This window comes from Rhamphochromis longiceps, linkage group LG18 (assembly GCF_057381845.1).
Source record: "Rhamphochromis longiceps isolate RC_006_pf linkage group LG18, R_longiceps_female_GT1.1, whole genome shotgun sequence".
Taxonomy (NCBI): Eukaryota; Metazoa; Chordata; class Actinopteri; order Cichliformes; family Cichlidae; genus Rhamphochromis; species Rhamphochromis longiceps.
This window is the reverse complement of record NC_140574.1, coordinates 28,110,178-28,126,925: the sequence shown is the minus strand read 5'-3', so window position 1 is coordinate 28,126,925 and position 16,748 is coordinate 28,110,178. Positions and strand designations below refer to the sequence as shown.

The window sequence follows — 16,748 nt, the reverse complement described above, 5'->3', positions numbered from 1 at the left end:
CAATAAAGATACTTGAAAAACAGATAATTTTTAAATTCTATATATAACCCCTTTGTAAACCCTGTTCACCGAAGTCTATTTACCAACATACGTAAAGGTAATACATATAAAAAATACACAGAAACATTGGAAATCACTTTTTGCCACAACACACAGCACATGATAATGATACCTTGTGAAAAGGGCTTCTAATAGTGCTCCTTCTAATTGAAGGAATTTCAGTATGTACAAATAAAAACATAAGTATGAGAATGCTTAGGCCCTAGAGTTAGACTAACTCATAACCCTACTTATATAGAAGAAAGCTTTTACTAGGTTTTACATTAGCATTTGCATGACTCTGGCTCGTGCCAGTTCAACTGGTTTCACTAAATGTGCTGGTATGTATTACAGGAGAAAGACAGATAGCATCTAACAGGCAAGGCATCAGCATTCTGTTCCAATTAAAGCTTTAAGAGTTTTTCACTGCAAGGCGGCTGTGGTGAATGGAAGTGTCACTTATTAAGTCTCACATCTTTCAGCAGGAAGTATGACACAACAGAGTGAGTGGTTTGAACAGGAAACAGCATTATCTGTTAAGATTTAAAAGCAACAATGTGCAGTGTTAAAAGGAGACGCACTGTCTTTCAGGGAGAAACATTATGTCAATATTTTTGACTACTGAGCCACCATAAATTATTAGGTGGCAAGTGCTAAAATAAGCTCAGATGAGCAAGCATCACTGCCACGATCAACTTTAAGCTATAAAAAATACCGACAGTAAAAGATAAAAGCAAGTCAGTTATGTGGATCTCACCACTAGCCTGTAGTAAGGCAATAATGTAAGCTAAAGTCAATAAAGCACTCCTCCTTCCAAAGCAAAAGCACTGCCCTCTGCCCTGTAAAGGCTGGGAAATAAAAAGCTTCATTATACACTGCAATTCAAAGCAGCTCAGTGTAACAATAGAAAAGTAGCTTCAGGGGTAAAGACTGACCTCACGTTTTAGCCCATGTATTCATGTTAATGCAGAAATGCAAAACTACATTGGAAGTAAATTCATGATGTAATTAAAATGTGTTTATTAACAGTTTTGCACGATAACATAAACCAAAAGAAGCCACACATGCATGAATATGTAAACCTGCATATAAAGTGAAATAACCAATGAGCAAAACAACAACAATATAACATAAAAAGATTATTACAGCACGGTGCATTACCACTGTATTTATCCACAGAGTGTCACTGCATGCGCAAAGTAAGAATTAAAAGAAGTCTTGATGTAATTTAGAGGAGGCTCCCAGTTTATATGAAATTTACTAGCAGAGCCATTTAGAAAACATCTAGCTCTGTTCTAATTATGACCTTTTTTTTTTTTTGAGTGCATGTCAGATTTATTGTGTATGAGACAGAGGAGCCTTGCAATAAGATTACATGTCTTTCTATAAGAGAGAAACAGGGAATAACCTTCTTCACATGGGCGGGGAGCATGAAGCTATTTACAGCTCTACCAAAAATGGCGATTGAGGGTGATGGGAGGAAATGTTATGGCCAAGCTTGTGGCATGCATACAGCCTTCTTTGATCTTAAGTGGGCTGAACAAGGGAAAAAAAACCTGTCTGCCACTGTAAAGACGTTTAACTACATATTTAGTCATATTTAATATTAAAAAGTGCAATTTCAACAGTGCATCTCAGTTTTTCTGCACGATGAAGAAATGCTGTAAATGAAAGAAATCTGTCAGCACAAATCAATAAATGAGTAAAATTGCAGAAAAAATTCTGTTAGCTCATTGCCCAGGTGAGTAATTCACATTCATTCACAAAAAACGGAAACAGGAACTTCTCTGTGTTTTAAACATCTTTATTCACCTATTGATTAATTACTTTGGTGCAGTATGAATGGCGGTGGAGGAGGTCTTAATCAGTAACATCCATTGGATTGGATGACTGCCCCCCCCCCCCCCCCCCCCCCCCCGGCGCTATGTTTGACACCCATGGTGTACAGAACCATGAGTGGACTGAATGATGGACGTGTGAAGAACATGTGAATGATTAGAGCTGAGGATTGTTTACATCTGTGTTTGAAGATATTCTAGTCAAGTTTTCTCTCAAGAAGCAGCAACTGTGTATTAATTCAAATTGTGTAAGTACACATCTTGGGGATATGGAAGATTAGTGACAGAGCTAATATGAACCATAATTAAGAACTTTACAAAGTATTACAAAATGTGCCTTGATAGATATAGGAACAAACAGCAAAACTCAGTCTATTTTATTTAAATATTTATTATGTGTGAGCAGGCTATACACAAATAAGATGAACTTATTTTAAATAATTCTAAATGAATCAGTGGTGTGAGTTTCTTGGTCGATTGCTTTTTTTTCTGTTTTCTGTTTGTTTGTGGGGGGGGGGTTTAAGATAATGAATGGACTACTTGCACTAACACTTCCGCGTTCTATGTAGTCCTGCCCCAGTGCTTCCGGTGCGGTTAAACCATGGCGACGTTCTACACTCGATGCCTACAAGAGCTCCCAAAATTGAACATCACCGATGTTCATCGGATTTGCAGAGTGACGACTACCCCCGCCAGCAAATTAGATAAAGGATTTAAGTTATATGCTGCATCATATATACACAACTACGAAGGTAAGAAAACGTAAATTAACCGACAAAGAAACGCTAGCTAACGTCAAATGCAAACACTACGTTACTCCGCTATGTCCTTCATTTGATGTCAGTTCTCTACATTACATGTTTTCTTAAACGGTGTTTTATGTCGTCCTAAACTATAGTTGAGGTTTTCTTAACTAATGTCACTTTTGTTGTTAGACACTGTTATATTAGCGTTAGGTAGTTGGCTAACTATGGAGGTAGTTAACTACCTAATGCTACTCTTGCTAAGTGTAAAATATATATGTTTAAGACATGCTGAAATGAGTAATACAGAAATAATGCTAATGGTACTTGTATCTTTATTCAGTGTCCAATAAAGACAGGTTGTCAGGGGAGGTCGGTGTGAGAGCCCTGTGCTACAGGTCAATGAGGAAGAGTGAGGCACCACACAGACTAAGTGTAGGCAGGAAGCTGTGTAAAGTTGTTAATCCCCGTTCTGTGGGGTTCAGTTCATTTAAGCATTAGTTAAGTTCATTCCTAAAGGCCCATCAACTTGAATGTTTTCCTTGTCTCCCTGCTTTATCACTCCTAATTTGACTAGTCAGATAGTTAAATCAACGTGTGTTTGGGTGATCAGAAACATTTGACAACAAGTTAATACTGCAAATATACACAATCTAAGTTATTACAGTTATCAAGCATGGTTAAGTTGTTTTAATAGGGAGAGAAGGAAACACTAAGCATTCAGGAGGGTACGTAACCATAACACTGAACTATGTTCCTGTTCAGCTCTTCCATGAAGATGTTACATTTTTAATTTTCGTTCTTTCTTCTTAGATTAAGCTTCTGGATTCATCGCCGGTGATACTGACACATAGCCAGTGCTCCTGTGTGGCAGGCGCTGTTATGTGCAATCACACAGTGGCATTGCTCTTCCAAACAGCACACTACTCACAACTCAGAGTGCCGGTTGTCCCCCCTGTGCATAGCTGCACGGAATCTGAACAGCAATGGCACAAGCCACGGACAGTGGTAATTTAAATGAGGTTAAAGTTTTTGAATTAGTCCATGTTTACATATGAACAGCAACACCATCCATAGTAAATGTGTCTTCTGTTAGGGTGTGAGGCCAGGACCCATCAACTCCATGATCTTCACTAAGCCAGTACCAAATAGGATGGCCCAGACTGGAGTACGGTAATTACATTTGTAAAATTTGGTTTCATGTGTTACAAATGTATGTTGCTATTTTTTTCATACATACATGTGTCAGAATAGGTATTAATTTACATACAACATTACACTTTCTGAAGACGGCTAACTCAGTCATGTACATCCCAGTCTCTAACTTATGCACCACTGTTTTACACCTTTTAGTTTTTAGTTTAGTTGTTGTTCAGTATAATAACCTTCTCCCTTACATTATTGTCATTGATGTTTTCTTTAGGAGTGGCTTCTACAGAGGCATGGTGGGTCCGTCACCAGATCCCTGCTTGTTCAGAATAACGGAGGCATATGCAAAATTTAATATTGAGGACAGACCACGTGTGACCACAATGAACATGAGACCTGACAAGCCCCTTGTGGAAAGTGCCTTTGGGCTGGTGCAGGAGGGCAGTGTTCTGTCATATCAGCAGCCGGTTTTGACAACCCGGTACATCACACTACACCACGATGCACCACCAACACCGCACTTGCCTCTGGAGGGGTATGACATCTTGCCATCAGATTGTGTGTTTGTGTGCTCAGAAGAAGAGCTTCTGCATCTGAAAAGCTTGTCTGTAACTCTGGAAATGGCTCACAAAATAGAGGAAGCTACACGTGAGCAAAGCTCTTCGTCTGAGTGGCATCAGCTCCGCAGGCCCAGAGTGACTGCCTCTAGGTTTCGGGAGGTGTGTCACGTCAGAGGCCAGAGCTCGGCCGAGTCACTAGCAGAGCGTATATTGAAGGGAACAAGGCAGACAGCAGACATGAGGAGAGGAACTGAGATGGAGCCTGCAATAGCAGCAGAGTATAGTAGGCTAATGAATGTTAACTACTCACCCTGTGGTCTGGTCATTCACCCCATTGCTTGCTGCATCTCCTGATGGTGTTGTTTTTGACCCCAATGAATACCCCCAGTTTGGCTTCGTCGAATTCAAATGTCCCAATGCTTTATTGACTGCAAATATGTGCAGATGGAATGTGGTACCCCTAAACTAAAAAAGAGCCACGCATATTACTGGCAAGTGCAAGGACAACTGCTCATCAGTGGGATGCAGTGGTGTGACTTTGTTGTGTGGGCACAAGAGGACTACCTAGTGCAAAGAATATACATGGATACAGATGTGCACAATGCAATCAGAGAAAAGGCAGACTATTTCTTTTTTTACATATATATGCCAAGATACCTGTGTTTGAAAAAATGAACAGTGAAAACAGCAAAAAGAAAAACAGATCCTTCAGGCTGGAACAAAATAACTGATGTTTTATTTTCAATATATTTCATGAATTCTTTTGTTGTTACATGTTACTTTTATGTGACATCAATAAACTGTTATTTAAGCAATGGCATCAATTTAATTTTTAAAAACACACATTAAAACATTGAATTTGTGCAGAACTTATTTACATGGTAAGTATTTAAAACTCCATGCCTAGCATACTGATATACATTTAGACAATAACACAACTGAACTGTAGAAAATGACAAATGGTATTTTTGATGTTACAAAAGTTCAATGTCACTTATGGTTTTAAAACTATTTAGTGATTTACTTTATAATTTTGATAAATAGTTTTGTTGAATCTGAATAGTAATAATAGTAGTATAATTAAACAGTATTATTAACATTAAACATTTGCAATGAATTTGAATTATCAATAACTGAAACTCAACTATCGGCACTCAAGTACCAGTTCTGTAATCAAGTATTGTCAGCTGAGAAGGAAGAAATGCAACTGTAGTGGCCTCAGCTGCAGGTCATTTTCCATAAGTTACTTGTACTGGCACTGGTGTCTTGGGAAAAATCCATCTTGTCTCACTTAACCCATTTTTTAACTAATGCTGTGTTCTGGTAATTTGACAGCATACATGCCACTGCAAACAGTTGGTTGATATTATAAACATGTGACATGGTAATGATGCTATCAAAAAGTTTGTTCTGTTTGATCCTCCTAATGACTCGCTCCACATGTACCCTGAGTCTGGCTATGGCCTGCGTCTCCTTAACCTGGTATGCTGGCTTCTGCTTAGATAGAAAAGGTGGGCAGTACACTTTGCATTTACAACAATCAGTGATTAGGAAGCCCTTATCTACCATCACTGCCATGTCTTCAGTCAACTTCTCAGCAATGCCTGATTGTTTGAATAGTTCCTTGTCACTAACCGAACCAGCATACAGATTAGAGATGAATGTCACTGGACCATGTGGAGCTATGCCAACCAGGGCTTTCATCGTACAGTGGGATTTGTACGAAGAGTACATTTCACTTTGGAGAAGTGGTGAGGATGGTGTCTGACACCTCAGCTCTGTACAGTCAAGGATCATCTGGGTGTCTGAGAAATCTTTGAATTCCTCAGGGAGGTAAGCTTGCACTTCTTCACGTGTAAGCCAGATGCACTGAGACCCCAGTGCAGTGGCAAGAAAATTTGTCCATGTTGCAATAATGCGGCTCACTGTGGACTGGTGTATGTTAAATCGGTGTGCCAGGTCCCTCTCCTTCAAACCAACTGACAGGAAAACCAGGAAAAGAAAAAACTCATCAATTGGCTGTAGCAGCTGCCTCTGGAAGGTGAAAACAAAAGGGAAAATGTTACTCCTTAAGCTATGAACTAGTAAAATTATTCTTTTCTTGGCTAAATGTTTTGTAATGGTTAGGCATACCATACTGTACCATGGGGTAAACAATGAGGTGCTGTAGTGCACAGGTGTATGTATGTAAAGGATACTGAGTCTAGCATACATACACCTGTGTATGTATGCTACTGTACATAAAGTAATGTTATTGTACATAAATACAATAACATTACACACCTCTAGTTCTAACTACCAACAAACCCATAACCTACTGTTGATGTGCGTGCAGGTGTCAACACTTCTTCGTTCCGATTGGCAGCTGACTTGGCTCTTGAAACCCGGATAATTTTATAGATGCAAGGCTCAATCAAAACCCAGAATGCCATCAAATGATCATAGCTTGGAAATCTATTCACGAGAGAGACATACATCATGTCAATCATTAATTAACATTACACACTGACATAAAAATAATGTGAACTGTGACAAATATGCTAATGGTATGCTGTATAAAATAGTCTGATTAAGAGTATTTGGTGTTGTATTTTACCTGTAGCATTAGGATATCGTTTAAATACTAAAGCATCTACATAAAACATACAATCAGCAGAGAAAAAGTAAATATCTATTTTGTTTTCATTAAGACTGGAAAAACTTTCGAAATTTAACTGATGGTGACCTTGGTATATTTTAAACAGTTAGCTTGAATAGAACTTAGATGTACCTGGTATAGAATCGGATGTCAGTGTCGGAGCCAGCAAAACGCTGTAACCCAAATTCTCGCTGGACACGTAACTCCTGTATTTCCTTCCTCAGAGTCTCCACGTCTTCGGACAGGTCTTCTGCAGCTGATGCAGATATGTCCAATGCAGACGGCTCAGGGACTGAGCAGTAGTCATGATCTCTTGTAAGACTGTGCTCTTCTTGATCGTCAGGAGGAACTAGTTCAGGGCGTCGCTCCGTTCTCTCCCAAACACTACGCCGCGGTGGTTCAACTTTATAGCCATTCCACTCAAAAAGTGTTGGTACAGCACCTTTAATAAGCCGCCTTCGACCATCGAGGGTTGTTGGCTCTATGAGTTGATCACTGGCAAAGTGTCTGCAGCAGACCCTGGTGTGAGAGGTAATCGTGAAATGATCCCGGCGTATATTTACCAGCCATTGTCTTCTCAAGTCGGAATGGGTCGGAAAGGCATGAAAACTTAGTATGCCGTTAAATTTGGCTGAAGCTGAACAAAGTGGGACACAGCAATGCTCGGAGTATTTCTTCTCCTGTTTTTGAAAATGTTCTGTTTTAAATACTTTCCTTTTTATACTCATTCTGAAGCGACATTAGCATAGCTACCGATAGATAAGCAAACGTACCGGAAACGCACAAGCGGTACTATTTGGAAACGGAAATACGTCACATGCCCTAGTGCAAGTAGTCGCAGCTTTCACTGAACCAGTTTGCACACAAAGATTTTTACAGGTACATTTTAATGATTTTTGTAGGTTAGGTGTAGTGAACTAGCAGAGCATGAACGCTGCCTGCATTTGATAAGAGACTTGTAACAGAGATAGATTATAGGAAGAAGTTTTAAATGAGGACCGGTTTCTTAACCTAGTCACACAACTTCATACAAAGGCAACTAAGAGTGCTGAATAAATCTAAATGTATGTAATTTGATTAAAATAAAATAAAATAAAATAAAATTGTAAGATTAAAAAGGCAAGATATATGTGACAGTCATTTTGCAGTTTTATCTTTCTTTTAAATGTGAACGAATATTCGTTTAGGATTTTATGTGCTGCTGTCTGTCACTATAGAGGCTTGTTAATATTAATTAGCTATTACCGACAGGAATTTCAAAGTTTTGAAAAGGCGTTGTTTCCTGCCACGTAATGACGCATGCGCATCAGTTCGCTTGTCGTTTGGCGACGTGTACCCGGTGAGTGGAAGTACTAAGGATTCTTAACTCGCTGGGTAACAAGCGGCCTTAAACCAAACTAAAAAGGCCTTAAAAGAGCAAAAGTATGGGTGGTTCGCAGAGTGTGGAGATACCGGGAGGAGGCTCCGAGGGATACCACGTCCTCCGGGTGAGTTTGTAGCTTCTATAGCCTGCTCTTAGCTCTTAGCTTAGCCTCCGGTCTGAGGCGAAGAATTCCCGGTTGTATGTGTTGACTTGAGGCCGGGGATGACTGCCGGGGCCTCCAGTCCAGCAAACCACCACGTCTGGGAAATGTGTAGTTTAAAGCTGTGTCAACCCAACACGCATCTTTAATCACGGTGTCTGTGTATGCCTGCTGCTCAGCTAGTTAAATATGCTTGCTGAAAGCAAAGAAACCGTAGGGCTAGTTGATGCTACGTCGCTAATTTGAATGACAGCTGCCAAGCTAGTTTTAGTAATAGACCCGTTATCAGACACTTATCTTGTGCACAGGGCTTTTTACCCTGTTTACATATGCTTAGCCTTTGATTAATCGACCAGTGAGCTAAAATGAGCGTTTAGTATTTGTCGTCCAGTAGTGGTAACAGTGATATCAAAATAGCAAACACAGAGGCTAGACTTGATAGCATGAGTGTAGGATGAGTAGGATTGACCCCCATCCTGATTATGGTTTTCACACAGTGGTATTTGTATACAGGGTAACTCAGATCAAAGGCTGATTTGACGTCTTTGTATCCTAGAAGTTGCTCATTTGTAAGCCAGTTGAGTCATGACTAGTTTGCATGTTGATCAGCGCGATTTATTTGGAGGAAACTTGAATTTCAATAAAGCATCACAGCCTAGCAGCTGAGGATATCCCTCATTTTCATACAGGTTCAAGAGAATTCGCCTGGGCACCGGGCAGGGCTGGAGCCTTTCTTTGACTTCATCGTCTCCATCAACAACACCAGACTGGTGAGAAAATGCAGCACTTGCAGCTGGCAGGATGAAATAAGAGCCTTATGGAAGGCTACAGTTCACTGTTGCCCCTTTCTCTACTTATGTTTGTTTCATTTTCTGCAGAACAAGGACAACGACACGTTAAAGGACTTGTTGAAAGCCCATGTCGAGAAACCAGTGAAGATGCTAGTTTACTCCTCAAAGACTCTGGAGCTGCGGGAGGCCACGGTGACCCCCAGCAACCTGTGGGGGGGTCAGGGCTTGCTCGGTGTCTCCATTCGCTTCTGCAGCTTTGAGGGAGCCAATGAGAACGTGTGGCATGTCCTGGTAGGTAGCCACAAAGGTTGTGTGTTGCATCATCTCCGTCTGTGTGATACAGCAGTAATTTTTCTATGTCTAATAGGAAGTGGAGCCTAATTCCCCAGCAGCCCTTGCTGGCTTGCGGCCACACACTGACTATATAATTGGAGCCGATACTGTTATGAATGAGGTTGGTTACCCATACTTATCTTGGTTCTTGCTGCTTTCACTCAATGTTACTAGTTCCTGAAGATTTACCTTCTTGTCCTCCTGTTTCTGCAGTCCGAGGACCTCTTTTCTCTAATAGAGAGCCACGAGGGGAAGGGCCTGAAACTGTATGTGTACAACACAGACACTGACAACTGCAGAGAGGTTGTTATTACACCTAACACTGCCTGGGGAGGAGAGGGCAGGTAATACACAGACTCCTGTTGGAATTTGTGTATTTTCAAAATAAGTGTCCTATTTATTTGCATCTGACATGATTAAAAATGGAAATGCATAAATATTATCAGCCAAGTAAGGTCAGCTATTTTTATTAATGATGATGTCCTTGAACAAATGAGCCAAAATGAGAATAAATAAAAAGGCCGATTTAAATCTCTTTTTAAAACATGAGCATAAAGGTGGTAAATTAAAGGTCTCAGACCAGGTGGATGTCAAATGATTTTCACTGGGGAACACTTTAGATTCTCAGTGTTCTTTTCCCCTTCTCTAGCCTTGGCTGTGGGATCGGCTATGGATACCTCCACAGGATTCCCACCCGGCCGTTTGAGGAGGGGAAGAAGATCAGTTTCCCTGGAACTTCTTCCAGTGAGCCTGTCAGTCCACTGAAAGACGGATTTACTGAGGTCAGAATGTACACATTTATTTTAAAAAACAGGGCAGTTTAAAGCTGCTTAAGTATGACTCTGTTGAAACTTTTTGTACCTGTGTCTTGGAGTTTGTGGGGCTATAAATCGATACCCACTATCAATCGCTTAAATTACTTGGTCTATGTGCAGGTACGGCATTGGAAGGGTTTGAGTGTTTGTTTTCATTTAGCATGCACACAGCCTGTTGGAGAGAACAGTTATGTTTTTCAATAGATTCAATGAAAATGTCTACCTTCTGCAGGTGCAACTTTCAGCAGTCACCCCTCCTCCTGCTGCACCTGCAGTTCCCTCTGGCCTTGAAGGGTCACTGTCTGCCCTGTCAATCAGCTCCTCAGCCCCACCCACCATGCCCAGCGAGCTGCAGACAGGTATGTCTGCACTTTCACTCACAGACGTTTGTTAAATCCACCAGTTTTAAGTTTGATACACGGCAGGAATATTCTCATCTAATGTTTAATGTCTCTCTTCTTCCAATTCAGGTTTGCCTACAGTCCCTCTTCTGCCCACCTCCACTAACCCCTCACTCACCCCTCTGCCTCCGCTGAATCCTGCCACTGCCGGCTTGAACCCAGCCACCACGCTACCAGGTGATTTCAGCAAGGTTCACACCCTTCCTCAATAAAGACACAAGTCTTTGTGTACACATTACACACATTCAGTGAACATATTCATGTTGACGTTTCCCACACTCAGAATGACTTTCCTTTACAAAGCCTCATCAACTACCCCCTGCCCTTTCTTCTCCCCTGAGCCTTCTTTTTTTTTGCTCACATCAGTGGCAATGGTGCTTTGTTATTTCTTTTGTTTTTTTAGTTGTGATTTGTGCCTAGTTTTACCTTTTAGAGTGGTTTACTGCATTAAAGCTGCACGCATTCTGAAGAGCAGTGTACATAAGACTGAGGAAGTCTAAGAACATGAATGATTATGGTGGTTGTGTGGATGTGTTTGCATTTCTAGGTCTGATACCCCTCCCAGGTAGCTTAACAGCGCTCCCTAACCTTCCCAACCTGCCAGTCCTAGATCTCAGTGGTGTGTCACTAGCAGGCGGCAGCACCTTACAGCCACCAGCAGGGATGACAGGTGGGTAATGAAGACTTTACTCCAGTCTTTGCTTTTAAGCTTATGGAATAAAGGATCAGTTTAGTTTTTGAAAATGAAATATTATTTAATTACTACCAAACCAGGGAAGAAGTCTTGTGGGTAAACTGCTTCAAGTCTGTTCAGTGAGCAAAACGCACTGTTGCATTTAGGCAGCTGAGTGTGATCAGGAGATGGTTTGTAGTCAGATCGTGATGGTAAAAACATGTTCATGCCAGCGTGTGTTGTGACCCTTTATTTCTCCAAATCTCTACAGAGCAGCTAAAAAGAAGGTGAAGTGAAAATGTTCTGTGTTTGAAAAGTTAACTTGAGTTAAAAAAAAAAAAAAAAACTAACATGAAGGAGGCACCTCAGTTATCCTCTCTTATCTGTCTTCAACAGTCCCATCTCTGGCTCCACTCCCACCCCTGAACCTTTCAAACCTGGCCACGTTGCCTCCTCTGCCCACCATGCTGCCCTCCCAGCTGCCTCCTGTCCTCTCTCAGGGTTTGACTCCCATGTTGCCAACTTCCACTGCCGCCCCTCCAGCTTCAGTTACTGTCACAGCAGCACACATGATTAATCCAGCCACCGAAGCCACAGCCCCCACAGAGGCAGGATCCACGAGCACCACGGAATCTCCAGCACCTACGGAAACAACACTAACGTCGTCATAACGTGGGAAATATGACTCCACTTCCCGTCAAACTTAAACACACCTGGTTTGGCTTATCCTTCCATCTGTCATTCTCCGTGTTTTCTATTTATTTGGCTAAGAGTGAACAGACGCATCAGTTCAGACACAGAGGTCAGCATGCTCACGGGCAAGGAAGCTTGTGTGGATGCAGAGAACGGAAAGCGCCTGTAGACTGGTCTGACTGCTGTGTCTGTATTCCCTGATGGCCATAACGCAGAGGAACTGTTAGCACTGCAGCTTGCCTAAGCTACTGCTTGCGGAAGATGAAGTCTACTCATTCATTTGTAGTTTACTTTTCACTTCTGCAGTTAGACAAGGCAAAGACCTCTGAGATTTCCGCCTTTCTTGTATGGAAAACCTCTCTGTTTAAGTTTTATATAACAATTTATGTTAATGGATCTGGATGATAAACAGTTTATTGAATTGCCAACATAATAAAGATAAAAACCGGGATTACAGCTGGAAGTAAGATGTTAAATGAATTAGTCCAGTCCAGAATGGAACTCACCATACTGGAAGAAATCAGACCATAAACCCAAGAAAAGAAATGTTTGTGCTGCTGAATAAACAAGTAAACAAATCCTGAGTGTGATCAACCAACAATTTCCTGTATCTTTTTTTTCTTATTAGTTAATAGAACCACCAGTCAGTAGATTAATTTGAGTCATATGTATTCATTTTTTGTTGCTGTATGTCTCCACCCAATGAATGAATCTGCATTATTTTGCACCACCTTTGTGTTTTAAAATTTATTCCCCTTGTGTGTCTCCTTGTATATCCAAAATCTGTACTTCATACCATCTCAACAACACCGAGAACAGTGAGAGCCCGAAGGCCGTGCCAGAGGATACAGAGGTTTACAGAAACACGAGCTACTGAGTAGAGTGTGCACTTGCTGCTGGATACATTAAACTTGTGAGAGGTTTTTAATGCAGAGCATATCTCCTGGCATGGTCTGAGTGGAGTGGCAGAGCTGCAGTATGGCCACAAGGTGTCACTGTAACAGAACTTTCTGAGAATATCTGCAGTATGTACAGGGCACGCAATAAAGCCAAATTAATTTTAACAGCTGCCTTTGTGTGTCAATTTATGTTGTGCAATGTTTGTTGCTACTAGTGAAAGCTACTTTGCACTTTCAATGTCCCAGATAGACAAAAACAACATGATGAAGATGGCCAAAAAGAAAATACAAGAACAAACAAGGTATTATGGAAAACTGGTGCAGCAGGGCTTGTGTATGGGAAGCTAGAAGATTCAATATTCTGCATCTAAGCAGCATTTCAGAAACCCACAGAATAAATATTTGGGGAACAAAAGAAATTTACATCTGCCTAATAATTCAGTTGTAAAGCAAACATATACGAGGTGCTAAAGATTGCAGTCACCAGAAAACATGTCTTTCAAAATTTGATACACTTTTTCATAATTTTTAGACAACACCACATCGAAACAGTTTTCACATCATACACACAACCTGGAAAAAAACAAACAAAAAAAACAAACAAAAAAACACTACTTCTAGTTCATCACACACCTCATCAGAAAATAAAAAATGTGAAGTCTGCTCAGCCTTGTGTGGTCGTGTCACAGTGATCAAACAGTCTTTTTCATATTTCAAAAATGTGAAACATCTGTATACAGTAAACATTAAAGATTCTCCTATTAACACTGTACTCTTTAATAGCAGAAAACGTTATGGTGACCGCTGGGAATCTGATGTGATTGGGTTGTACTTTTTATCCCACTTTTCTCATTTTCATTTGAAAAACAAAACAAAAGCACGGTCCTTCCAGAAGCAAGTCTTACCACTCAGCAACTGTTCTGAAACACCTCTGGACAGTTATGTTGAAGCATGACTTAAATTAGCTTTAATTCAGTTATGGAGACATAAAAACAGAACATTTTTAACAGAGCTCATCGGCAGACCAACATCATCAGGCTATACCAGCTGTTTGCTGATCTATCTGTATCGCCCTTTATAAGCATTTAAAAGTGAAAAGATAAAAAGAAAGGTGTTGATGTTGCACAGTTTGTTCAGTGCAACTGGTATCAGTGTTAAAACTGTATAAGTTGGGCTCTAGTATTAAATCCCCAATCAAAATGCTTAAAAACAAAACACACACAGACACACAAAACTTGCTAATTGCATCAAAATGAAGTTTTAAAAACCTTTTCCACCTTTTTCAAACATCTACTGGTTCAAAATGTTCCTGTAAATTCTTCAAATAGCACCTCTCCTTCTGATAATATACATGTTGAATATGCATTGCATTGCTGGTCTCATAAGACTGCAATCTCATTTGTTTACACATTTTACAGTCTTGTGCAACGTAATTATAAGAATTAAATTTAAAACATCTTTACTAGAGCAATGCATGTGTCTTATAAGACTTGCAAACACTTGGTATTGGGAGGGGAAATGGAAAATTCTTCTAAATGAAAACACATCTGTGAAAAAAATGGATACATCAACAAGTTACATTTCTGCTGAAATTTTTTAAAAACATCTATAAAACATCCCTCCTCTTAAGTTCTTGATGTTGATCTTCAATTCGCCTTTGAGTCTGTGCGTTCTGATCCAGCTCATACCATCACACCATGAGCCACAAGTGTGAGCAACCTTGATTCATGTGAAAGGAAGAAAAGAAAACATCCGTACTGTAAAAATATTTTGATTCTGCCACCTGTGGTTTCTGTTGTGTATCACAAGTACAAAATGTGTTGCAGTGAGTAAGAATGTGGTTAGTTTTGCAAAAGGAGCACATGAGCGTGGGGAATTGTAAGTAAACAGAGGATAATTATTAAAGGCTTTGCTAAAAGAGAGACTGACTGAATAAATAGGCTCAGGCTACAACATTTCCTATAGATAATGAGAAATTTGTGTTTGAGAAATGCAGAAAAAAGCTTTAATAAAAGCCTGAAAGTGAACAAAAACTCCAAATGTGTGAAAATAATGGCAAAAAAACAAAGTGAATTGAACTTCCTCCAGGTCCTTAATTAGGGGGAAATGACATCAGTGGTTATAGACGCTGCAGATGTATGTATACTGGTATAATACTCATACCTAAAATACTTATATTTTTAATATATATAAGCAATCACATACCCTATTCTTATGTGTAGTGATTACTAAAAACCTATTTTTGGCATTTAAAAGCGACTGTAGTTAGAAGTGACAGTAATTGTGGAGTGGAAAAGAGATCCTGCACATGCTTGAAACTTACCGAGCTGGAGGTTTATAAAAGGCAACGATACACAAACAGAGCTAATAAATCTGATGAAGGACAGCATGTTCTGTCTTTGTGGATACACACACTTTTTAGTTCTGTATGTTCAGTTTTATGCACCTCCCCCACTGATGCTGGGGGCCAAGATTAACCTAAGACATTCTCAAATTAACCTTGTAAAATTCAAACTGATGGCCTTCAAAATAAATTGTATGAATAAAATATCCATATTACTACAATCCTTTCTTCCCTCCATACCTTTTAACCACATTCAGGTGAGATTGTAATTGCACACTGTAACACAAGCCTGCTACAGCATTAAAATACACTCACCGGCCACTGTGTCGGGTACCCCATGTCACCTGCTTCTTTATCGGTTTTCTGCATTTTATCGGGGGAGGGGGGGGGGAGGAGGAGATCATATTTGATAACTCCAAAATCTTGTATTGTCCTACAATTGAACTGTAGGATTGAAATTTTGAAACAAAACTGAATTGTCAGAGGTCAGAGGATAATGGACAGGCTGCTTTGTGCCGATGAGGAAGTCAGATAACCACAGGTATGCAGAGAAGCGTCTTTAAGCACACAAAACACAGAACCCGGAGGCAGATGAGCTACAGCAGAAGAAGAACACACCAGGTGTCACTCCTGTCAGCTAAGAACAGGAAACTAAAACTTCACACGTGGCTTACCAAAACTGCGAAGCAGAAAACTGCAAACACACTGCCCAGTCAGAAGAGCCTTGATTTCTGTTGCGACGTTCGGATGATAGGCTCTCAATTTGGCATAAAAAACATGAACGCATGGGTCCATCCTGCCTTGTACCAGCAGTTCGGACTCAGTATCGACTGCTGAGTCGATACTTGCCTGTATATCATTACTGACCATGTTCATCCCTTTTATTACCAGTGTATCCATCGTGCCTGTATAACACACATCGCAAAACTCAATCATCTCAAACTGGTTTCTTGAACATGACAAGCTCGCTGTCAGCAGATCTCAATCTGTTTGGGATGTGGTGGAACAGGACATCGTCATCTTGGATTTCAGCCAATAAATCTGCTGCAGCTGTGATGTCATCATGTTAATGTGGACCAGAATCTCTGAGGAATGTTTCCAGCACCTTGTCAAATCCATGCCACAAAGACTTAGGGAAGTTCTTAAGGAAAAACTGTCTCCATTAGTGTAACTAATGAAGTGACTACCAAGTTTTTATATCTATCCATCTATCTATAGCTACGCATACATAAATATAAATATCGCACTTTCTTTGGCAATTACCACATGGGTGTTATCGCCTTCCTCCAGTCTCCATCTTGTTGCACTT

At 40.4% G+C, this 16,748-nt stretch overlaps 3 protein-coding genes across 5 annotated transcripts; 2 read left to right on the top strand and 1 right to left on the bottom strand.

Annotated features, from left to right (window-relative positions):
• Window positions 1-2,452: 2,452 nt before the first annotated feature.
• Window positions 2,453-4,683, top strand: LOC146648562 (uncharacterized). Of its 3 annotated transcripts, XM_085389342.1 has the most exons (5): window positions 2,453-2,629; window positions 2,964-3,055; window positions 3,434-3,628; window positions 3,717-3,793; window positions 4,044-4,683. In XM_085389342.1, the coding sequence occupies exons 1-5, from the start codon at window positions 2,479-2,481 to the stop codon at window positions 4,681-4,683; spliced, it is 1,155 nt and encodes a 384-aa protein (XP_085245468.1). In that variant the 5' UTR covers window positions 2,453-2,478. The 3 variants fall into 3 exon arrangements, with proteins under 3 accessions (XP_085245468.1, XP_085245464.1, XP_085245467.1); XM_085389338.1 differs by lacking the exon at window positions 2,964-3,055 and having other exon boundaries at window positions 3,540-3,628; XM_085389341.1 differs by lacking the exon at window positions 2,964-3,055 and having other exon boundaries at window positions 2,470-2,629.
• Window positions 4,684-5,604: 921 nt separating this feature from the next.
• On the bottom strand, window positions 5,605-7,803 carry LOC146648561 (uncharacterized). The gene is made up of 3 exons (XM_085389336.1): window positions 7,100-7,803; window positions 6,648-6,783; window positions 5,605-6,363 (listed from the first exon to the last, which is right to left on the bottom strand). Exons 1-3 carry the CDS (start codon window positions 7,693-7,695, stop codon window positions 5,617-5,619), a joined length of 1,479 nt encoding a protein of 492 aa, XP_085245462.1. The 5' UTR covers window positions 7,696-7,803; the 3' UTR covers window positions 5,605-5,616.
• Window positions 7,804-8,269: 466 nt separating this feature from the next.
• Window positions 8,270-12,797, top strand: LOC146648560 (Golgi reassembly-stacking protein 2-like). Its single transcript, XM_085389337.1, has 10 exons — window positions 8,270-8,454; window positions 9,180-9,260; window positions 9,369-9,572; window positions 9,649-9,735; window positions 9,828-9,958; window positions 10,264-10,396; window positions 10,662-10,788; window positions 10,900-11,007; window positions 11,378-11,500; window positions 11,900-12,797. Exons 1-10 carry the CDS (start codon window positions 8,392-8,394, stop codon window positions 12,172-12,174), a joined length of 1,332 nt encoding a protein of 443 aa, XP_085245463.1. The 5' UTR covers window positions 8,270-8,391; the 3' UTR covers window positions 12,175-12,797.
• The last annotated feature ends 3,951 nt before the right edge of the window (window positions 12,798-16,748 follow it).

What these genes read in the sequence shown, in the direction of transcription:
- LOC146648560 (XM_085389337.1), top strand. Translation starts at nt 8,392, where the DNA reads ATGGGTGGTTCGCAGAGTGTGGAGATACCGGGAGGAGGCTCCGAGGGA. An exon ending in GCCTGGGGAGGAGAGGGCAG is followed by an intron (nt 9,959 to 10,263) that starts GTAATACACAGA and finishes CCCCTTCTCTAG; the next exon opens with CCTTGGCTGTGGGATCGGCT. An exon ending in CCCAGCCACCACGCTACCAG is followed by an intron (nt 11,008 to 11,377) that starts GTGATTTCAGCA and finishes TTGCATTTCTAG; the next exon opens with GTCTGATACCCCTCCCAGGT.
- LOC146648561 (XM_085389336.1), bottom strand. Translation starts at nt 7,695, where the DNA reads ATGAGTATAAAAAGGAAAGTATTTAAAACAGAACATTTTCAAAAACAG. An exon ending in GACATCCGATTCTATACCAG is followed by an intron (nt 6,784 to 7,099) that starts GTACATCTAAGT and finishes TCTCGTGAATAG; the next exon opens with ATTTCCAAGCTATGATCATT. An exon ending in CACCTGCACGCACATCAACA is followed by an intron (nt 6,364 to 6,647) that starts GTAGGTTATGGG and finishes TTCACCTTCCAG; the next exon opens with AGGCAGCTGCTACAGCCAAT.
- LOC146648562 (XM_085389342.1), top strand. Translation starts at nt 2,479, where the DNA reads ATGGCGACGTTCTACACTCGATGCCTACAAGAGCTCCCAAAATTGAAC. An exon ending in AGGCACCACACAGACTAAGT is followed by an intron (nt 3,056 to 3,433) that starts GTAGGCAGGAAG and finishes CTTTCTTCTTAG; the next exon opens with ATTAAGCTTCTGGATTCATC. An exon ending in GGCACAAGCCACGGACAGTG is followed by an intron (nt 3,629 to 3,716) that starts GTAATTTAAATG and finishes GTCTTCTGTTAG; the next exon opens with GGTGTGAGGCCAGGACCCAT.